Genomic DNA, 24,809 nt, shown 5'->3' with positions numbered 1-24,809 from the left:
GAACACGTTTTGCTCAAGAAAGTATACAACATAACATTAACAGTTAATTCCTGGAGTTTATTTAAATTATGAGAGGAGTGAGTGTTATTGTTGGAATTATCATAGAACAAAATGTAGTGTGTTTGTTTCAACCTGAAACTTAGGAGTATTATGTAGGGTAATAAAACAGACAACTTGTGCATGCAAGACATTTAATAAAAAATGACTGCTCCAACCATTACTAATTTTATCATTAATAAAATAATTCTATATAAATGTATTAAAAGTAACAGAGAACAAAACTAAGTATAATTTTTTTATATATTCTGAGAGATTAAGAAATCAAAATTCAAAGCCATACAAACAACTAAATCTCATTTGTTATGAAGAAACTGTTCCTTGGAGAGACTAATCTATATTTCTAAGGAAACATTTATCAAACAAAGTATTTAAACATCTTATCAAATATGTATAATGAATACTATAAACAAAAATAAACATATCTGAATAACTAATAAAACATTCTGTATTATCAACAACTTTTAGCCAATAGGAATATTATTTAGAACAACTATGAGTACTATTGTGCTTGTAAAAAATAAAATATTGAAACCACATTAAAGAATGACTACTTTCACTGACACAATTGATCAAAGTGATTTACACAGGTACATGTAGTAATGAGTATATTAACTTATGAACTAGGAACAATAACAAAATCATTACCAAGAACACATGGAGTAACAATGTAAATTACTGAAGTACCAGACAGCTATCTGACCTTACAAACTGGAAAACATTAGTAAAACCAGTGTAACATTATCAGTAGTGCATTACATATGATGAATTATCTTTGGCATTGTTCTATAGTTTGTACTAAAATATTCAGGAGAATGCTAGGGAGACATAATAGCATATTTAATTGGATCATGTAATATTTAAAACATTAACTTTTGTATAAGTAGATGGATGTCTATATTTTAACATGTTTAAAGTTTCTGTTATCACAATCACTCAGTTAAAATTGTGGTAAACAAAAGGAGATAAAATACAATAATCTTTTAAAGAGCTAAAAAACCTTTAATAACAGTTCTTTATGAAAAATAAAACTTAGTTTTAATAGTGAATTTAAATGTTATTTTATCAGTTGTTAACTATAGTTTTTTTTGTAATAACGTATTTTATGAATAAATTTAAATTTACAAGCAATATTACACTGATGTGAACAGATATTCAAATATTTCTATCAAAGTCTCAATATGAAATATCTACCGGTTATCTTTAAAATGTTTGTGTTCTGAGTAGCATTTAGAAAGTCAATTAAAATAAACAAACGTGATCCATCAATCAGTCCTTGTTCAAAACACCTAAATGTTTAGAGTGATGCAAGTTATCTTCTAAAGGTAGCTCGTATGGATATTAAAACAAACATTATATATAAAATACAATGTAACAACTGCTAAAATTTTTTTATATAGGATAAACAAGCTATAAAATAGAAACCAGTTTCAAAAAAGCACCTTTGCACATATTTAACACTGCACAAGGTAACCGTAAGAAAAGACATTAACATACTGAGGAAACAAAGGCAAAGAAGCCCTACTTATACAAGAACTGAAATGAAAACTAAACAAATATACCTTTATACCTAAATTAATAACCTAACATTTAAACTGCAACGCCCCCTATAATCTCGTACTTGTTCACACTTTCCTTTCAGAGACTTTTTACCAGCAAAAGACAGTTTCAAACTACGTTAACCTGAAGATCACCTAAGACAGTCAGAACTTTCTGTATTTTATGTTAATGTTTTAATACCCATACCAACTGTCTGTCTTTAGAATACATTTTTACTTTAAGTGGATTTCTCATCATCATGATTTACACTGTATTTCTCATCATCATGATTTACACTGTATTTCTCATCATCATGAGTTACACTGTCTATTTGCCACAATAAACAAAACTAATCCATCTTCAATCCTGGTTTAAAACAAACTTAAATGTTTACAGAGGTACGAGTTGTACACAGGCCACAACAAACAGGTCTTAATCCATCTTCAGCCCTGTTCTACTAACGAGTTGTACACAGGCCACAACAAACAGGTCTTAATCCATCTTCAGCCCTGTTCTACTAACGAGTTGTACACAGGCCACAACAAACAGGTCTTAATCCATCTTCAGCCCTGTTCTACTAACGAAGTTGTACACAGGCCACAACAAACAGGTCTTAATCCATCTTCAGCCCTGTTCTACTAACGAAGTTGTACACAGGCCACAACAAACAGGTCTTAATCCATCTTCAGCCCTGTTCTACTAACGAGTTGTACACAGGCCACAACAAACAGGTCTTAATCCATCTTCAGCCCTGTTCTACTAACGAGTTGTACATAGGCCACAACAAACAGGTCTTAATCCATCTTCAGCCCTGTTCTACTAACGAGTTGTACACAGGCCACAACAAACAGGTCTTATTCCACCTTCAGCCCTGTTCTACTAAGAATTTTTCATTGTTTACACTAACAGTACAAACTGATTCTTGAGACCACAAATTTCTGTAATTACAGAAATGAGGAAAACAATCTTATGTTTCACAGACATCTTCACTTATTTTCTCAAGGGTTATGCCAGTACGGGTATCACCTGGTACAAACGATATCACGGTAAGAATGACTTAATAGTTCAATTGTTTTCCTCTGTTCTGTAATAAACTAGTTTAGAAGCAAGATTATCGAGACAAATTTAATTTGTTTATAGCAATGATATATTTGCAGTAAGTTTAGACTTGAAACTACACAGTATTCTTATCTAAGGAGAAAAGAACAACATCCCCAGACCTTGTTAACATAAGTTCTGTAAATCATTCCAGTCATTTCTTTACTTTCTTAGAAAAGTATCCACCAGGTTTATATAACTTGAACATCAGGTGTTAGAAACATTTAAAAAGTGGCACATTTTAGAAAACAAACACTTGTAACAAATTTTACAGATGAAGTAGAATAAAGTTTGGAGTTTAGCAAAGATTTCCGTTTCTAAAAATCAATACGAGATCTCGTGCTTCCTGAAACACATTGAAATTATAAACAGGTAATGCTGTATAAATATTTCTTCTGGTGAGACACATAAAACACTTAAAAATAATGCTCTACTGGTACATAGCACTAGGATAATAAAAACAATGACAGTATTATATAGAAGTAAAACAACATCTTTGAATATAATGATAAAGCAGATGAGTGGGTTAAACCAAGCAATGTTTATATATATAGTGATGAAAGTTGAATAGAAGTAAAACAACATCTTTGAATATAATGATAAAGCAGATGAGTGGGTTAAACCAAGCAATGTTTATATATAGTGATGAAAGTTGGAATGACAACCAGGGAAAATGGTGTGGGAAATTAGGTTACTCATTCTCTAAAAAAATGGCTAAATCGAAGACAGCAGAAAGTTATAAATGTGCTAAGTTGAGTTGTTTTCATGTTACAGATAGAGTACCTCAGAACTCAATGATGAAGAAAATGATCAGTAAGCTGGTCAAGTTTGTTGACGATATTGGGTATTACTAGTTGAGTTGGTCAAATAAATGGCACATGGTCTTTAATGATAATAACAGCAAGTAAATGCATGTGGGGTACTGTACATTTAATGTACAAGTTCAATGGTTAGAACCTTTACAGTGTTAAGAAAGAAAAGGATCTAGGTGTAATGTTTGAAGCGAGCAAGTTGTTGTTAGTGGTAGAGTAAATAGGATTTTAGGTTGTATTAACAGAAATATACAAGTAAAAGGTTATAATTTCATTGCATGTCACTGGTTAGGACATACTTGAAGTAATGTATTCATCCTTGGGCTCAGGGGCTACGACGACAATAACTGAAGTGGACAGGTTAAAACGGTTTTCTCTTGAAAAAAGAAGAGTTAGAGGAGATCTGGTTGAGGTGTTTATATTTGTAAAGGGAATTAATAGTGTTGATGTATCATCTTTTATTCATATTTAACACTGATACCAGTTGGACTAGCGAACACAAATATAAATTTTGGCAGGACAGGAGTGAGTTATCTTCTAAGACAGAAAACAAAAAAACTTTCTCCAACAGGGCAATTGGATTTTGAAATCTGTTGTCTTCAGATGTGGTAGAAGTAAATTTAAGAGAACAAGGAAGGGTTTGATATCTATATGATAAGGGCTGGCTTTGGGATATCTTTTAAAGTTTAGTTTGGTGGACAAGATGTCCTGGTTGGATTAATGTACATATTAACCTAATTCTGACCACAACAAAATCATGTATAACTTGAATTCAAACTTGTTGTCTTAACTAAAAAATACATGTGGTTGTTTAAGTATGTCACGTTCAACAGAACACAAACTATTGACAGACAACTAGATGTGTTCAATATAGGTCTTTCATATAATTTTAAGACTTCTGTTCTTACTACAAACTTTATCTAAAAAACTAAGTGAACAACACCAAAATGAATAATATCTAAATCTTTCAGGATGTATTTAAAGTATAGATTGCAACTATAACCTGGTATACAATAGACTTGCACACCATAATCAAAACTGTGAGAAAAAATCCCAACTTTAACCCAATATAGTACAGTCCAGAACACATACTAACTTCAGCAAAAAACACAGCAAAACAGATTATACTCACAGCAAAAAAATACAACAAAACATATTCAAACTACAACCAAATACACTGCATGATATCTTTCAAATACAAATTAAAATGTACAAGAAATATTTAAGGGTAGGCTTAAACCACAACCAAATCCTAGCAATAATCAAAGCTTATGTGGGACAGATCTCTATCACAACTAAAGATGATACATATTTTCCAACTATTACCAAACTTGGGTAAATGTGAACAGCAGGACATACCCTAATAACAATAATGAATTATCTGTTTTGAATGCTATTTTCATTGAAGGCCCCAAGGTACATGCTTGCAAATGACGAAATTCTTCTGTGTAGTAAAAACGTAATGGTAATCCCTTACACTATAGAATCAACCAACCAGGTTTACTGCACTTCTAAACAAAAGCTTGAAAGTTGTCATTAAGACTACAAAAAATGTTCTACTTTTTTAGAACTTCATTAGAGAGTGGAAGCTTCTAAAACAATTAGATGTGACAGTAGACCCTCTAGAACGTCTTGGGAAGACCGAGAAAAACCCAATGATTTGTTTCACCAAGCACAGCAGTAGGAAACTACTCTACAGTAGGTTTGTCAGAAAATTAAAAATACTGAAACATTGAGTTAACTCTTTCAATACTAGTGTAAAAATTGGAAAAAATCGTTAACTTTCATGACAAATATAAAAGTATAAAAAGTTAATTTTTACATTTTAAAAACCAAAAACATTTTCTACAATTTTACGTTTTCTTGTTGTAATACTACAAGATAAAATCCTTATTCATACAGATACTCTAACTACACAGCATTGGAATCAATTCAAAGGACGTGCAAAAACAGTTACATTGGCACGTGCCTGAATAGGTATGTAACACTTTCACCGTTGTGAGTGCGGCGAATAGCTTCTGCCAAGATTGTTGACACATCAATGCACTGCAAAGATACAAAAAAAACAATAAATCTGCAAAAGTAATCCTGTTAACAACTTCAATTACAAGATTTAAATGTTACTATGGTCATGCAAAATTGAGAGTAACAAATATTCTTTAAGTGTTAATTTATTAGATAATTTTGGTTAATTCCTAACATCTAAAATCATGTTTACTCACATGGAAGCTAAACAAAAATTTCCCTATTAACCACATACTGTATTGTATAAAGTATGTTCTAAATAAGTAAGAGGTGAAAGCTTCAGAGTGGTAAGGAACAAATGGCTAGACTGGAAGAGAAAAGCAAAGGGAAGAGCAAGAATTGTCAACAAGTATTTATATTTTGAAATAAATACCTTATCCACAGAGCTATGTATACAATGCTGGCCAAAATCGTAAGGCCAATGAACATAAATAAACATATGCATCTTGCATTGTTAGACTCAACCACCTATTTGAGTAGAGTTTCGAAAGGTAAAAATAAGAAAAGAGAAAATAAAAACTTTTTTAGCATTTAACAGGGAAAATGTGAACACTATGAAATTAGCCTAAATACTAGCTGGTCACAAGTTTAAGACCATACTGAAACGAAGTGTTAATCGATAAACATGTAACGAAATTTAGTGACTTGTGTTCATGCATTAGCATTGTCAACATCTCCCACGTTACATTGGGTACAAACATGGCAAAGGCTAAAAAGTTGACAGTTTGAATATGGCAGAATTGTCGAGCTGCAAAAGCAAGGTCTCTCTCAACGTGCCATTGCTGGCGAGATTGGGAGTAGTTAAACTGCTGTTGCAAATTTCTTAAAAGATCCTGAGGGGTATGGAACAAGAATTTCAAGTGGTCAGACCAAGAAAATTTCGCCAGGTTGTCCAACAAGACACCAGACGATGGTCGAACCAGATTAAGGACCTTATGGATGCAGATCAAGAACAATAAGACTGCATCTACGAGAGAAAGGCTTTAAATACAGAAAATTTCTTCAAAGGCGACACCACGAAACAGCTCGGTTAAACTTTGCTGAGAAGCACCAAACATGGGATGTAAAAAAGTGGACAAAGGTTGTGTTCTCTGATGAGAAAAAATTTAACCTGGATGGTCCAGATAGCTCCCAACGTTACTGGCACGATAAGGATATCCCACCGGAGACATTTTCTTTACATGACACAGTGGAGGAAGATCCATCATGATCTGGGGTGTTTTCTTCTTCCACGGAACAATGGAGCTTCAGGTTATACAGGGGCATCAAACATCAGCTGGCTACATTGGCATGTTGGAGAGAGCATCCTTATTGACTGAAGGCCCTTACTTTTGTGAAAATGACTGGATCTTTCAGCAGGACAACGCTACAATCCACAATTCCTGCAGGACAAAAGACTTTTTCATGGCAAATAATGTGATTCTTTTGGACCATCCAGCATGTTTGCCCGAACTGAACCCCATTGAAAATGTTTGGGGATGGATGGCAAGGGAAGTCAATAGAAATGCATGTTAATTCCAAACAGTACATGATCTTTGTGAAATCATCTTCACTACTTGGAATAACGTTCCAACTAGCAAAAGCTTATATCAACCATGCCAAAGCAACTGTTTGAAATTATTCGCAATGACGGCCGTGCAACTTACTACTGAGACCTCTTGCTGGGCATTTCCTACCCTGTTTAGGACTTCTTTTTGGTATGGTCTTAAACTTTTGACCAGCTAGTATTTAGGCTAATTTCATAGTGTTCACATCTTCCCTATTTAATGCTAAAACATTTTATTTTTATTTTCCCTTTTCTTATTTTCATCTTTCGAAGCTCTACTGAAATAAGTGGTTGAGTCTAACAACGCAAAATGCATATTTTGTGTTTATGTTCATTGGCCTTGAGATTTTGGCCAGCAGTGTATATTATAGGGCTGTTATGGGCTTACACAGAAACTAGAAAGGTCAGTCAATCAACCTAGCTATATTAGGTTGTAAGGTCTTGCACAGAAATGGAGAAGGTTACAGGTTAACCAAACACTAATAAATTTATGGTAACACAATATTGTTTAATACAAGTAAAAAAAATACTAGTGATTAACATTGTTTTCCTTTGTATTTTCTGTGATGTATTGCTCTAATGATAAACTGAACATTTAGTTAAAATGACTCACTTTTTATAAGACTTACATGTGCATTTCCATAATTAATACTGTATATACTAGATCTTGGATATAATTTTCAGACCTTTCTACCTGACAAAACAGATTTTTGTTTTAAAACCTTTAAGTTTATTTATTTTGTTAATTACAAAGCTACAGAATTACTTTTCCGTGCTTTACCCACAACAGTGATCTACCCAAAATCAAAGTGTGTTGTACTGATGTTGGTTTAACCCTAAAAACCTTGAGAATCAAACACCTGAATCTTAGGGGATTCTTTCATGTGTTGGTCTTGAGGTATTGTATTGGTGACAACAACAGCCTCGAAGCAAGCGTTGTTAATTCGAGAGATGGCGGGTCCAGAGAAAATCCCATGAGTAAGAATCGCATAAACTTTACTTGCCCCTGCTTCCATTAGCCTGTGAAAAAAAATGAAACAGAAGTAAAAATATCTGCAAACTTGTATTTATTAAGTTCCTAAAGGAAAAAATGTGGTTTTAGGCCTAATAATGATTTGTGTAATTAAATATTCTCTTTACTATAAGCTTAAATGACTGATTATTTACAAAAGTTAATGGAAGTTACAGAATTGAGTTCATAAGCTGTGTTATATTTATCCATTTGTGCTTATGCAAAGTAGAGTTTTGTGTATATAACAAAAGTATAGAAACATGCAAACACTTTATAATTGTTTAAGAACCTCAAAGTAACATTAACAATTCTAAAACACTATTTTACAACATACTGCATTAACATTTCAGTAGAGCAAAAAGAGGTCACAGGAACATAAGACTTCTATTATTTGTGTACCGTTGTAAATTATTCTTTAACATTGTAATTTGTTTATTCAATAGGGGACAAATAATTAAAGGTAGGCTTACAAAGTTAAGATTTGACATCAATGTTTTAGAACATTGAGGGCAGATTAAGGTTGGACTATTTGTGGTGTAGGCTCATGTCAGGACTAAATAAAAACAAAAGATCTGTTATGAGGTGTCAGTTTTTTAAACCTTAATTTTAAGTTTAAATCATGATAAGACCTACAGAAACATTTATTAAATGACATCTGACCCCAGAGAGACTGTAAGTAAAGGTTCAGAGAAACTAGGTAAGACAACAGTTTGCAACTCAACTGGTGCATTTTCATTTCAAACAAAAGTTGTATAAATAAATTAATTTTAGCATTAGTACTATTACTTTCAATAAATTTGAAGGACACTTGGAACATGGACCCACAATAAATTTCCAACCCTGAATAAGCAAAAGGAGGAAATAAGAATTTGTGAATAATACATGGACAAAAAAAAATAAGAATTTGTGAATAATACATGGACTCGCCCTGGAAACATCTTTGATTATCATTCATAAGAGCCTGGAGAGAAAAACCAGTACTTTTACATTGACATGATTAATTTCAAGATTTATAACTAATTTAATAGAAAATTCTAGAACATGCAAACACTAAATACACTTTAGAAATAAAAAACCTCTTTACACAAGTATTCAAAAACAACAATTGAAGCAATAATACAAGAATTTAAAAAACTGTTGTAACATTTACTCACTTCTCAGCTGCATGACAAATTGTACCACACGTATCAGCCATGTCATCAACCAAAATGGCAATTTTGTCTTTTACATCTCCAACCAAAACCATGGAAGCCACCTCATTTGCTTTCTTTCTCTCCTTGTGTATAAGAGCAAAGTCCACATTCAGACGGTCAGCAATGGCAGTCACCCTTAGAACGTAACAAGTTAATGAAACTCTTGCTTGAAGCTATCTTGACAATGTCTTACACCAAACAAAAGTACTGTTGTATTTTCTTAATATTTAAATGATTCTTTACATGATATAATAATGGTGCAAAGTTCAAAACTTTTTATTAAAGTTAAACCTCTAACAATACATAGAATATCAGAATACAAAAATACCAAACTGAAGTTAAATTAATCAGTCAGTTCAATGTTAAGAGTTTGTATGTCAGACAGTAAGAGTTACTAAGTCTTTCTTATCCATGATCAAAGGTGTTAGTTAATCAGCATATTAAACAGAAGATTCAAAAACAGAAAGCATGTGCAAGTAAAGGGCCAAAGTTGACAAATGTGCCAATGTGGAGGTAATCAGGGAGAGGATACCCAGTGAAAAGCATGTGTGGGATAGATGATCAAGGTTCACACCACACATAGGGCACTGATGAGAATCATTTAACAACAGGCTAAAATAAACTAATTCAAAGCCCACTGAGGGCAAGTGCTCTCACACACCTGAGATAGAAATTACTCCTCTGCATAAATCCTAATACCTAGGAAGGGGAAAAAACAAAATAAGAAAAAGATGAGAAATTTATAAAACAGAAACAAGTTGCATCACGTGAAGTGAAGGAAAACACAGCAAATTCAGATGGATGAAAAACCTGTCAATTTCCTCATTATCCTATAGGTTTGGCATGTTAGGGCAGACTCCTAATGATCAATATATCTTTTCAAATGACAGCAAAGCTCTTCCACCTGCAGCCTGCAAACATTACTTACAAAATGCTAATTTCAAATTCATCATTAAAGATTAAAGGTCAAGTTACCAAAACACAACAGTGTTAATGCAAACAAATGAAAAACTAAAAAATTTATCCTTAGATCTGCAAATGTTTGAAGATAAGAATAAACTATAAAACACCAACACTGAAAACAATTTTGAATTTATTAAGTTTCAAAATAAAAACACTGAAGAGCACAATGAGAAACGAGAGGCAATAGTTCAGTGGAATTGCATATAGGGTTTGGCATTTTTATGGTGCAAAGCAACTAGGATATCTGCACATCAATATTTCATTTGGTTTGTTCTGAATTTCGTGCACAACTACATGAGGGCTACCTGTACTGGCCATTCCTAATTTAGGGGTGTAAGATTAGAGGGAAGGCAGCTAGTCATCCCCACCCACTGCCAACTCTTCAGCTACTTTTTTACCAATAAATAGTGGGATTGAACATCACATTATAAACACCCACAGCTGAAATGGCATGTTCGATGTGACAGGGATTCAAACCCATGACCCTCAGATTACAAGCTGATTGCTTTAACCACCTGGCCATGCCAGACCTGTATATAGAGAGTAACATGTCAGAAGGGTGTATCATATTCCTACTGGTAGAGGGCTGTTGCATAGTAATTTACATGCAAAATGTAGTTGAACAACATCAATCATTGGGTATATGGGAGCTCAAGGTGTGTGGCTTGCAAACAAATTTTTGCATGAAGAGGGTAGGATTTAATGAAAATGCTACCTCTGTGAGATGAGGCAAGGTTCCATATCAGGAAATGAACTGGCTAATGCAAATTTCCAACCACCCACACCTCTTTCTGCATCAACCCATTTACAATTAAATATGGAATAGGAGAATATTTGGTCTACACCTACTACCAATACTGCAAAATCATATCGTGGACAACTTCAGCCATGTAACACCCACAGAATAATGATGAGACAACAATTTTTAACCATTTGACTGACAAATCATTAGTATATCTTGATTTGTTAACTTTATTGAGTATTTATTTATTCAGTAAAAAGAGAGAAACAAACTTAAACTCAATATCATTACTGAATAGTCCATCATAATTAACACCTTTTTGCTCCTCCAGCATCAGGAGACACTATAACACAACTTCTCCAGTCTGATAGGTTTTCTTTAATCCACTTTAACACTGCTGGTTCAGCAAAAAGATTGTCAACAGCAATATCAAAAAAACCCTGCAACAGAAAATTTGGTTTCCATGTGTACACACATTTAAAATAATGTTACTTTTAACAATTTAATACAAATACCACTCATTATATTGCATACACAAAGACCAACGTGCCATTAAATATTTAGAATTATTAGAATTGTATAACATTTTTAAAAACTATTGTGTGCATAATCACTGGCAACTTTAACAAGAAAAACTCTTATAAAATTAATTGATAAGATGGGTAATAACAATCCTTCAAAACAATAATACAATAAAATAACTAAAGAATATTTACAGACTATTTTCATGACATTAATTATTACGTTATGAAAACTAACAAATCTTAATTATTTGCGAGGTAGGTTGGTTGATTGATTTGGTGTTTTATGGCACAAAGCAGCTGCGCGATCTGCACTAAACATCTGGTAAAAAGGAAGAAGTATAGTAAATGTAGTAAAATTCATAAAAGAAATTAAGGTAAAACAAAACAGCATTTAAAAACAAATAGCATAAAACCAATGGTGACATCTAGTCTACAATGTTAAGAGAGAAACTATGGTAAGAGAAGTTGTAAAGAACTTTCTGTAGCAAAATAGTAATTATCATAACCTGCCAGAAAGACTAACAGGTAAGTACAAAATTCACCATCAGTCACTTAAAGTTGGCCTTTCCAGTCCTGGTTCCAAGTTATGTCATCATGACCATTGTCAAAAAGTAATTAAAGTTTTAAAAGACGTGTAGCAAACGTTTAATAATAACTTGCCAAGATGACTAACGGGAAGTTCAAACACCAGCGTCAGTCACCTAAAGTTAACCTTTCCAGTACTGGTGTCGAGTTATTTAATGTTATGGCCATTTTCTAATTTCAAATCAAACTAGATGAACTGTGATTCTTAAAAAGGAACCACATTAAAAAAGGTCTAATGTATAAATTAAAAAACTTAAATAGCATTAAAAAGAATAATGGCCTTTAAAAAAACTAAAAACATTATCAAGGTGGACAGTGTTACCATCACCAATAACATTATCTAACGTTATGGACAAACCTTGGGACCGTACACATTTAAAATGGTGCTGTCGTTGAGAGTCATAACAATGGCAAGAAAGTAAAGTGTGGCTTATTGTGACTTGAGTGTTACACAAACTACACTCTGGTGCATCAGCCAGTCTCTCTCAAGATTATATGAAAATGATCACTGCTTTATGGATTATTGTGAACCATGAAAAATGGGAGAATAGTGAAGGGGAGCATACAGAGATCAATAGCAGTAAAGAACTGACTAGGTGCATGAAAATAAGTAGAAGAACCAGTATTGCAGAGAGAAAGGTTGTGATCAGAAAACATATGCTCTACAGAGCAACCCCTCCCATTAATACCAGCACTTCCCCAGAGGGGATGTGGTCCATTAAAGTCCCCCAGGATTAGAAAGGGAGACACCAACTGTTCAACGAGAGCATCAAGGTCTGATTGATCATATGTCTCTCCAGGTGACAGGTAGAGAAAACAAACAGTGATGGTATGACCCAAGAAAACACAGACAGCTACGGCCTCCAAGAGTGTGTTGAATGACAAAGATAGGGTGGGCACATGCTGATCAACCAACAGTGCCACCCCTCCATGCACTCGTCCATCACACAGCCTGTCAGTTCTGTACAAAGAAAATTGCCCAAAAATAGTATGTTTCAGATATGTTTCCTGTAAGGAAAGACATACAGGATAGTAAGATGCAATCAGTGTTTTGATGTCATCTAGATTAGAACGACATCTAGATCGACAGTTCCATTGTATCAAGGTGGCCATTTTTAATGACATGTAGGGGAATTGGCCAGAGAACCCTTCCGTTTACGACCACGTCTTCTTTACTTACTTGTCTTTATGCGGGGAGGTTTATTGACCTCCATGGATCCTGCCCTGGGTCAATTGGACAGGTCTTTGTTGTTGGAATGGGAATCCAGTGACTGAGGACGTGAATGAATGAATGATTGTTTTGCATCTTGGGGTTGGAGATGCAGATATATCCAAAGAAATGCCTGTACCTGGAATCAAAGGGTGTGGATCTTGAGGTTTATTGAAATGTATGGAAGAGACAGAGATGGGTGTAGAAGTTGATTCAAACTTTTTTAATCATGGAGGTCAAAAGACTTCATTTGTTTTGAGAATGATCACTTGGAGGCACAGAGAGATCTGTCTGCACTCCCACTGTAGTTGTGGAATGAAGTGCAGCAGCATAAGTCCGAGATGAAGTGGTGGACAGCAATTTGAGCCTCAGGATAAGTAATATTATGAATCAATTTCAAACGTTGCACCTCTTTTTCCTCCAACCATTTAGGGCAAGAACAAAAGTAGGATGTGGGTCCATTTCACACTCGTAGGCATTGTGGTCCATGCCACCTTAAAGAGCACATGTCAAGGAACCACGACATGACGTCTTTGAGTGACCAAACCTCTGATACTGGAAACATCAGAGGGGTTTGGAATGTACAGCTATACCCTGCAATTAAGATAACCTGCCTTGATGTTGGCAGGTGGACATAGTGATGTAAATGTCAGAACAAGGATACTGGTCAACATTGTAATTCCATCTTTCCAAGTAGAGATATGCCTCACTGCAGAAACTTCTGAGTAGAGAAATCAATGAGAATCTCCAACTCTGGGATGTTCTTCAAATTCCTCTCAACAATAAATCCTTGTGACAAATTCAAAGTTGCATGAGGTGTAACCTCAATGGGTATACCCAATTGCCAATATTGTTTCCACCAATATGTCACCAGATCAAAGCTTCTTTACTGATTTTGGAGAGCTAGCAAGTCCCTCTAGTACCTTCTGCATAAAAAAATAGGGGGACATTTGACCTAAACATTTCTCTGAAAGAGAATGTAGGATAAGAAAATGAGGTACAGCTGGTGGTACAGATGTTGAAGATTGCTACTCAGAAACTTCAAGATGTGGTAGTTTACCTATGGACTGTTTTTCACTATTTTATTTAAATTTGTATTTGGGGAATATAAAGGAAAAAAAAATTTTGGTGCCCACTGACCCCACCCACCATGGAGCCCTACAAGGGGACACACTACAATGTCAAGCAAGGACACTGCAGCAACGCCAGGGTTTCGTGAGCACCATACCCAAACACCAGCCTCAGACAAAATGTCCACAACACCTGTTGAGAACGTCCAACACTTGGTTGACCCTATCCCAAATGGACCAGCAGATTGACCCAAGGGGCTACCCAAAGGCTGCCTGTCTATAGAAATTGAAGGCCATAGTGGTGTGTTATGGTTGGACCCCTCAACCACCAGGATCCTCTTCTCCCCTTTATGGGTCACCATGCACAGCAACCACGTGGGTGGATGTTTAAATCCCAGAGGAGGTAAACTGAAAGAACAGAACCTTCCCTGGGAGGTCGCCTCACCACTACAGGAATCCACACTGAGGGGTTGAACTACCTAACTTTGTAAACAATATTAGAATTTACATCTCAAAAACAAAACAAAACACAATGAAATGTACATTCAAAACTTTCTGGAAGGTTGTCTACAATTCATTTTGTTTCTTTACTTCCATCTTTCTTTTAGCTTCAAGAACACTTTGGTTCTCATAAAACCATATTTCTTGTCATTCTTAGATCCATTATTTCTGATAATCATGTGTATAAATACAACCAGTCTAGTTGAGGGAGAACCCCCCCCCCCAATTCCAAAAAAACTGTAACACTGAGGGATTCATTCAATACTTATGTTGAAGGATGTCCAAATAATGAAAGAGTTTTTACCAAGTTAACCCTGTATTTGATTATAATATTCAAAATATTATCAAGTACAACAGAAATCTTTAATTAACAGTGCAGGAAATAAAGGAGTCATTCCCTTAGATTTTAGTGGTCACTTGACTTCAATAATACCATCACACCCAACAATGACATCTTTGTAAGTGTTCATTCTCTATATCCACAAATAGGCTGCATTCCTTTATTTGATTTCCAGTTTTAGTATAGTAATCATTTCTTTTGTTTCTTTCACCATACTTTACAGCAGAAAGAACTGTATAAAATTATTTTCACTTTGGAGCTGCACGGCATAGAGCCCCTCGTCTTGTAAATTTGTCCAATGTGAGAAACCACAAGTCATTGTTTTCTTTGTTCCCTTGAATAGTTATTCCACTAAAGTTGTTTCTTTTTTATATTTTATTTTGTAAATTGTAGTTTTTTTCCAGTTCTATGAACCCTGAATTTGGGAGATAAGGCTTTTCTGACTCAGGCCCATAATTCTTCTTTCCATTGTCATCCAAAGTACAAGTTTCTTCAATATACAGCAATTCTTCTTTGCCTCAGGAACTTAAATATTTTGCCAACCTTCATCCTTTGATTCCGAGTTTTAGTTGTACATTTCTTGAAGAGTGCAGATGGACATGTGGTGCTGGATTTTTAGGCCACACTATGCCATGTTGAGCCAAGTTGAAGTGCTAAACCTGCAGCATATGCTCTTGTATTGTAAGATTATTGTTTTCATCTACAGATCTGTTCACCACTGATAAACCATTTCACAAGGTGCATACAAGTCTCTGGTAAGTTGACTGTTGAATTACTTATCAGATGGCATGTCTGACCAATGCATCAACAGCAGTCTCTTTATTCTGCTTATGGTTTCACAAGGTATGTTATTCAAGTAGTTTGTTTTGATCTCAGTTAGTTTTTGTGGGAACAGTAATAGGATTTGCATTTGCTATAATCACTAAATATATTGTATGGTGGCATTCTGTAAATCTTCCTTCAGTTCCTCTACAGAATTACCAATTTGTGCATTATGCCAAATAGCTCCACAAACACTGTTTTTAACCTCAACATTCTGTCACTGCTCATCTGTTTGCAGTTTTTTTGTACTTTCTCCTGCTATTTGGAATAACAGTTTTGTGTACAGTCTTACAGTGTAGTTAACACATTATGTTGTCTACATTACTGCCGTAAAACACTCCATAAATATTTTATGTACAGATGAATCATCACCAATCATTCTTACATCAGAGCTTATGCAGCTCTGAATTTTGAAATCCTTTTAAAATTATGTCAGATTCCACTGCACTAGAAGACATGTTACAGAAACTTACAACTAAGAACAGTGTCTTTTGGCCAGTAATAACTACTATTCCTCAGTTGACCGTATTTGTGTCTTTTGGCCAGTAATAACTACTATTCCTCAGTTGACTGTATTTGTGTCAACAGCTTCTACTACTCCATTCTCCATCAACTATTACAGCAATATATGGAACTCCATCCATGTCCACATCACCAGTTTCTATAGCAAGATGTCTTTCTTCACAAGAAGTTGTTTATGAAGCAGTGCTTCCATTTCTAAGCCAAAAAACAAAGCTTGCATTGTACAACCAACTTCATCAAATCAATATGGAAGTTACACTGTTTGTCTTATGGACAAATTAATATAAACAAGAGTTATAAGTATTGAAATATAGCTTCTATGGTTTGACATGCACACTCTTACACGGCAAGTGTTCAACACATGCACACTCTTACACGGCAAGTGTTCAACACATGCGCACTCTTACACGGCAAGTGTTCAACACATGCACACTCTTACACGGCAAGTGTTCAACACATGCACACTCTTACACGGCAAGTGTTCGACACATGCACACTCTTACACGGCAAGTGTTCGACACATGCACACTCTTACACGGCAAGTGTTCAACACATGCACACTCTTACACGGCAAGTGTTCAACACATGCACACTCTTACACGGCAAGTGTTCGACACATGCACACTCTTACACGGCAAGTGTTCAACACATGCACACTCTTACACGGCAAGTGTTCGACACATGCACACTCTTACACGGCAAGTGTTCGACACATGCACACTCTTACACGGCAAGTGTTCAACACATGCACACTCTTACACGACAAGTGTTCGACACATGCACACTCTTACACGACAAGTGTTCGACACATGCACACTCTTACACGACAAGTGTTCAACACATGCACACTCTTACACGACAAGTGTTCAACACTCATGCACACTCTTACACAAGTGTTCGACACATGCACACTCTTACACGACAAGTGTTCAACACATGCACACTCTTACACGACAAGTGTTCAACACATGCACACTCTTACACGACAAGTGTTCAACACATGCACACTCTTACACTTACACAAGTGTTCGACACATGCACACTCTTACACGACAAGTGTTCAACACATGCACACTCTTACACGACAAGTGTTCAACACATGCACACTCTTACACGACAAGTGTTCGACACATGCACACTCTTACACGACAAGTGTTCAACACATGCACACTCTTACACGACAAGTGTTCAACACATGCACACTCTTACACGACAAGTGTTTACCTTGCCAACTTATTTTCACACTTCAGAAGAGTTGAAGCTCAAACAGGAAACATTCATGATGGAACACTTCTTCCAGCACTTGTGGTAGTAAAACAACAAACAGCAGAAACATTGACATGTGAGAAAGGTACAAACCATCATAATGAAATGTCTTTACCTGCAGGTAACATACAAAGCTGGGGTTAAGTGACCACCGTGTTGTCTCAGTTACTGTTTCATTAGTCAATAGGTTGATGCATTGTCTTTTTCCCAAACCAACACTGAACGATACATGGTATTCACAAGCAGTACAGCAAATATAAGAAAATATTAATCAGCTGTCTTTAAAAATAAAGCTCTAAGTAGCAATTGTTATATTTCATTGATGCAAGATCACAATATGACAACAGAATATTTGAAAAGAAATGGCAGTCAGTTTAATTTGTACCTAAATAACAAACAGTCTTTACAACAGAAACAACCATGGTTTGTGTAAACAGCCACAAGTTCAAGGAATAAACAATGGTTAGAAAATAGGAAGTGTAGTACAACAGGAAAAGTACAATAGGCACGTTTAGTTTCTTTTATCTGTTTGTTGAAACTAGTTATACAAAAAGGAAATAATGAACTTGACAACAAAATAACTGTCACATTTTGAATCACTTTTCATAAACTCAGATTTGATGAGCCCTCACATCAAAAAAATTCATGAAGAATTTTAATAAAGTAATTAGCATTTTTAGACCTAGGATGCTGCAAAATTTGACAGATTTTTTATTTCATAGGTATTCTATAAATGACTGATTACAGAGATCTGTAAAATATAGATTAAACAAATTTTACATAAATTGGTTTGTTTTGAATTTCATGCAAAGCTACATGAAGGCTATCTGCACTAGCCATCTTTAATTTAGCAGTGTAAGACCAGAGGGAAGGCAGCTAGTCATTACCACCCACTGCCAACTCTTGGGCTACTATTTTACCCACAACTAGTGGGACTGACCTTCACATTATAACACCCTCATGGCTGAAAGGGCAAACATGTTTGGTGCAATAGGGATTCGAACTCGCAACCCACAGATAACGAGTCGAGTGCCTCAACCACCTGGCTATGCTAAGCCATTTATATAAATACAAGCTTTAAAGTTTATAGCAACATGAAAATTTATAAAAGGAATAAACAAGAAATGTTTAGGAAAAGGTTCTGTGCATGTGTAATAACGAATGGAAAAAACCATGACAGAAGATAATAAAAACCTGAGCACTTTTGAAAGCTGAACCTTTCTTCTGGAAGAGCAACCAGGAACAAGTTATTTATCCCTGGAATGCTAATGTGTAAAAGTACAGAACTCTTTGTAAGTGAATAGATTAAACCTGATCAATGCAACTGACAACAAACTAAAGTTAGAGCTCACTTCCACCTATGAAGTTTTACGTGAACTAAGTCTCAATGTATTTTCTAAATGACATTTTACAATTCATCTTTCTTACAAAAAAATATTACTTAGAGATTTATCATTTCAAGATTAAATTAAACATATTTGAAGTGGTTAATCTTGTAGATGAGAGTAATTATTTTTATTTAACATCTTAAAAATTACCAAACAAATTGCATGTTCAAGTTTAAAAAACATTACATTGTAAAACCAAAAAATCAAAAAGTAACCACTTGTATATGATGGTGAGTAACGAAGTTAAAACAAAAATTGGACAAACCACAATTTTTATACAGCAACTAAATTTCATGTTAAGAAAATAACTTAAGAACTCACTTGATAAAAACTGTTCAGTAAGTGGCTAATTTCAACCTATAATTAAATCTAATGTATTGAATTTTTCAAGAAATTCAATTTGTAGAACCTGTTGTTGTTTTTTTTGGGTTGTTTTCACTGATCTCAAGAAACATGTTGAACATCCTTTAAATACCTGAATAAAGATGAGGGAAAACACCATACAAACCTGAATCTGTGATGCATGAAGATCCATGGTGATTATGTGATCTGCTCCTGACACTGACAACATATTTGCCACCAGCTTAGCAGAAATTGGAGCTCGACTCTTAATGAGAAGGTACATATCAATAGCTAATTACATGCATAGAAAATATTTAATCTATTTCCAAAGTACTTCATTTTAACTATGTACTAGATAAATTCAAGGAGAACACTAAACTCAACACACTACATTAAAGTCACTATCACCATCTACAAGTCCAGTTGTATACACTACACAACTATTCTCATTATAATAAAATGGAATATCTGTAGCAGAATGATTTTAATTACTTTATAAAGCACAGTGTAAATATATTGAATGCTGTTTTACAAACCAGAGTTACAAAAGAAAAAAAACTTGTAACCACAGCACGTCAAAAATTAAATTTACTGTTTAGTGCCTTTAAATGATATATAGCATTTGCCATTCCATCCAATGTTTGAATCTAGTAGACACTGCTTTAAATAATTTTATAAATAACTAATACTACACTTTTTAGTGAATCTAGTTCACTCACACAGACATCTATCTATTTGAATTTACACAAAGCACAGTCAATTTCACACTAATTTTGTTATTAAGGTTATCTTTGCTTTGCAAGCCCTCAATATTTTATTTTACTTTTATTTTTTACATTAGACCTCTTTTGTTCCACTTCTACTTCATATCATCTGAAAGAAAAGTCTCTCACAAATACCAGGAAGAACAAAGTTCTAAGTAGATGTTCAGCATATGATTACAGTGTTCAAGGACATTGTAATTATGACAGCAGCTTTAGAAGATCAATCCCCTGGTGGTCATTATCCCTTCCTGCTCACTGACATGCAAGTCAAATCACTTTAACAAAACACTTACATTGGCCAGCATTCTTATTCAATCTACCATTCATACAAGTCATTTGCAGTATCACAAATATTAACACAAAGATATATACCAGTACAGAAACAGTCCAGTCATGAAATACAACCCACAAAATAAAGACAATATGATTATTTAAGAACACTGATTTTAACCCACACAAAATGATACTTTTCAAACAAACTGTTTAAATCAAAATGTCACTATTTTAAAATTACTCAACTAACAAATGTTACAAATTTTCTTTGATGTAATGGCTTACATGAACCACAAGTGTACTTTTAACTATTCACTTTCCACCCTTTTACTGTAAACTCATATTTATTATTACACAACAACTGAATACATGTACCAGCTACACAAACAACCTACTGTTTAGCATGAAAGTCCATGACAAAAAATGTGTCACACTCTTGTACTATTTTGGTTAAAAAGTACAGATATGAACACTCAATAAAAATCAATTCCAAAAAACAGACAGAATTCCAAAATTTTTTTGCTTATTGTTATTACCACATCATCCACACACACACACACACACACACACACATCAATCATTACTTTAAGAGTAATTTACCTTTAGTGTCCATATACCTTATATATTATAAATATAATTAACTGCAGAATGTTAGTTATCATTTGTTCCACACACCTCATAGATACAATTAATTACAGAATGTTTACTATTAGTTCAATATAACCTACAAAACATGACTTATTAGTTTAAAATTTTTTATTGCTCTTGGTTTTCTTGTACTTATGTAACAAATTCTAGAACTAAATCACACCTTAAAACAATCACTTTCATACACTACTCACCTTATCTTTCTTATCTTGCCTAGCATAGGGAAAGCAAGGAATGACAGCATTAACACGAGATGCAGAAGCTATTTTGCAAGTATTTATCATGATTAACAGTTCCATGAGGTTATCATTAACTTCACCACATCCACTCTGAATGATGTAAACATCTTCTCCTCTCACAGATTCTCCAACCTCTACACTAAACATACACGTATGATAATCGAAAATACAAGTGGCATAACATGCATTTCAAATTTGGATTTATTTATTTAAAAAGTATACATGTTATCTAAAAAGTTAAAAACTGAAGATGATTTTATTCTGTAATAAATAGCATATTTAACTTCAAGAGAAAATGTAGCATCTTCACAGAATTGTTATTATACATTAAAAAGGTCATATTACAAAACTTCAAAATATTAACTCATTCTTATTATTTCGATTAAAACTATTGTAATTTATAAATTAAAAGTATAGTATTGCAAGCATTTGTAGTCAAATTAAAGGTACATTTTATTACGTTTTAACATGGTTTTGTAATACTATTACAATACGCGTCAATTTTATTTACTTGTGTGATTAATACTAATAACAGTATCTAACAGAAATATCTTTAATTCATATAAACTAATACATATAGCGTTAACATCTTAAATATACAAGTAATATGTTATAGTGTTTGTACACCAACGGAATTGTCTGCAATTTGACTCGAAAGCTCTCTTCATAATTACTAAATTACGGAAATAAGATGGCAACATAATATTTAGTGTATAATCTCATGGAGTCCGTAAATATAACACTAATTGTAATAATAAAAGCAGACGGTCCACGACCAACACAAAAGTTTGAGACATACTGTTAACGGCCATAAATACCTGGTTTCTTGATTGCTGAATTTCTTCAGAACAACTTTTCCTAATCCGATCCCTAATCGATCAACTATTTTCTGAGCCAAATCTGGGTGCGATGATCCACTAAAAACCTTGATATTCGGCATTTCCTAACTAAAATGATATTCCACTTTCTGAAAGTTCGAGACAATTACTTTCTTTTTCTTACCTTTTATAAAAGTTATCAAAGTTCCGATTTCATTACAACGTATTCGTTCTACATGCCTGATGTTTTGATGCTTTTAAGTTAAAAGATCACGAGTACCAGACTTTATAGTCTTTTAAAAGATGGCGCCTCTATCGGGACCAGTCACCAGTACAGAAATTATCTTTTATACATATAATTTATAAAAACACTCAGTTTCTACCTGTTATGCAAAATGCGCGCGCAAGTTGTTTCAGTGAATGTAAACAAAAGATGGATATAAATATACTTTGGTGAATATTTTGTATCATAGCGTTTTAAAAGCTTATTAAAAAGGTTTAACGTTAGGTCGTAAAATAACATTGTAAGTTTGCTAGCTGATGTACCCATCCTTTGACAGGTGAAATAAAAATTCGTTCGTAACAAAGGATAGGAAATTGAACTTTACATTTTTTGAACATAATAAACAATAAAAGTGCAATAAAAATTCATAAAAATACCAATAATGTTTTCAAAAATTCTATCAATATAAAATTAGATAGGGAGACCAACCCCACCTCTTACAGCTTTTCTCTTGTATAATTGCTAATTTATCGAGAAATGTGGAAACGTCTATTTATATAGATTTATTGACAATATTATGTTCGTGAATGAGAATTGTTCAGCAAAACGTGGGGAAAGAACTTGGATAAATGATAATAAATAATAAGGTGACACGTCTAAACAAAAACATTTTCACGATTATTTTATGCGACGTTTGAGTAAATGTCCTTGTAATTTAGATCTGTCGGTTTATTATTTATCATCATATAATCAGATATCAAGTACAGTAACGTTTAGCTCTAATTGAAGTAGAGCAAAAATATATACACAAATTCTAACGTTAGTTCATTTCTACTGTACATAAGACGTATAAAACTTAACTAACATTAGGTATAAAACAGGTGGACATGTATATTTCGGTTTCTGCGATTAAAATTATTTTGCATTATTTTAGAAATTCCGTATTTAGTGACGCACTGTTATATGATACTAATCTGTCTGCAAATATTTTTCTTGTCTGCTAGTTACGATATATAAAGTCCAGCAGTACGTTTTCATTCTTGATGATGAGAAACCTACTTGAAATAAAAATGTATCTCAGAACGGCTGGTATGGGTATTAACACTTTCACTGATAAGCAGAGAACAACGTTTTGATCTTCAGGTTAACAAAGAAAGAGTTTGCAACTGACCGTTTTTTTCTGCTTATCAATAAAAGTGTTAATACTCATGCCAGTCGTTCTGAGATACAATACGTTTTCATATTGTTGTAAACCATAGTTTCGATGTTTTAATTTAGATATGGGATAGAAGACGCATTATGTTAAGATAAAGTGAATTAATAAAAGTAGTTCTATATATGGCAGTACTTTTCAACTGGGTTAAAATCAGGCCCGCAGGGGATTTTGTTTTTCTTTATCGACAAGACCATCCACAATATTTCTTTTTGAAGATAACTGATTCTCATTCAGTCCATAAAAAGTCACAGAGTAATAAGACATCATCTGTAGCATCTTCGTTTTCTGGTTAAATTATGAAAGAAGATAGACCGTAAAGAATATTTTGATGATTTTCATCGAAACTAAATTGCATTTACTCTTTAAAATCTTTAAAAGTTGGAAGGAAGATGTCGTCACACGAAACAATCTCGCCCTTTCAGCCGTGAGGACGTTATAATGTAACGGTCAATTCCACTATTCTTTGGTAAAAGAGTAGCACAAGAATTGGCGGTAGGTGGTGATGACTAGCTGCTTTCCTTCTAGTCTTACACTGCTAAATTAGGGACGACTAGTGCAGATATCTCTCGAGTAGCTTTGCAATAAATTCAAACCAAAACAAACTATACTTCTTCCCTATTCTTTCGATATTTTCTTTCCTTTTTTCGTTTTCCTCTCATTTTTTCTTTTCCTTTGTTTCCAATCACCCTCCGAAAGCGAATGGTTTTCTCCAAAGTGGGGTATCAAACGATCCTTTGACCCCCCAGTTTAAACATCATGGTGAATTACTATTATCAATTATACTTTAACTCGGGGTCCTTTCTATATTATTATTTATATCATACATAGTAATACATTTTGCCTTGTCCTTATTCTTAAAACGAGCCTTCAACATGTGCTTGGGTTTGTTATCATAATACCATGATGTGAAAACGTTTGGTACGAAATCATTTAGTGAAATAAGCTTGTCTAATAGTTAATGATATGGAAACCTCTTTCGAATATTATGTGAACTATTGATGTTGTTTTGTTTTGTTTTTTTTTAATTTCGTGCAAAGCTACACGAGGGCTATCTGCGCTAGCCATCCCTAA

General features: G+C 34.1%; 1 protein-coding gene across 2 annotated transcripts; it reads right to left on the bottom strand.

Moving 5' to 3' along the window:
• Nucleotides 1-3,539: 3,539 nt before the first annotated feature.
• On the bottom strand, nucleotides 3,540-22,580 carry LOC143230180 (ribose-phosphate pyrophosphokinase 1-like). 2 transcript variants are annotated; one of them, XM_076463297.1, is made up of 7 exons: nucleotides 22,300-22,580; nucleotides 21,437-21,620; nucleotides 19,724-19,822; nucleotides 11,303-11,427; nucleotides 9,244-9,417; nucleotides 7,938-8,097; nucleotides 3,540-5,552 (listed from the first exon to the last, which is right to left on the bottom strand). In XM_076463297.1, exons 1-7 carry the CDS (start codon nucleotides 22,419-22,421, stop codon nucleotides 5,460-5,462), a joined length of 957 nt encoding a protein of 318 aa, XP_076319412.1. In that variant the 5' UTR covers nucleotides 22,422-22,580; the 3' UTR covers nucleotides 3,540-5,459. The 2 variants fall into 2 exon arrangements, with proteins under 2 accessions (XP_076319412.1, XP_076319414.1); XM_076463299.1 differs by lacking the exon at nucleotides 19,724-19,822.
• Nucleotides 22,581-24,809: the final 2,229 nt, after the last annotated feature.

The sequence above is a fragment of the Tachypleus tridentatus genome, chromosome 10, assembly GCF_004210375.1.
Source record: "Tachypleus tridentatus isolate NWPU-2018 chromosome 10, ASM421037v1, whole genome shotgun sequence".
NCBI classification, from domain to species: Eukaryota; Metazoa; Arthropoda; class Merostomata; order Xiphosura; family Limulidae; genus Tachypleus; species Tachypleus tridentatus.
This window is presented reverse-complemented; position numbering and strand designations above follow the sequence as displayed.

Coding starts and splice junctions, on each gene's coding strand:
- LOC143230180 (XM_076463297.1), bottom strand. CDS start 22,421: ATGCCGAATATCAAGGTTTTTAGTGGATCATCGCACCCAGATTTGGCT. Junction 21,621..22,299: donor TTCAGCAATCAAGAAACCAG/GTATTTATGGCC, acceptor GTGTATGTTTAG/TGTAGAGGTTGGAGAATCTG. Junction 19,823..21,436: donor GGCAAGATAAGAAAGATAAG/GTGAGTAGTGTA, acceptor CTTCTCATTAAG/AGTCGAGCTCCAATTTCTGC.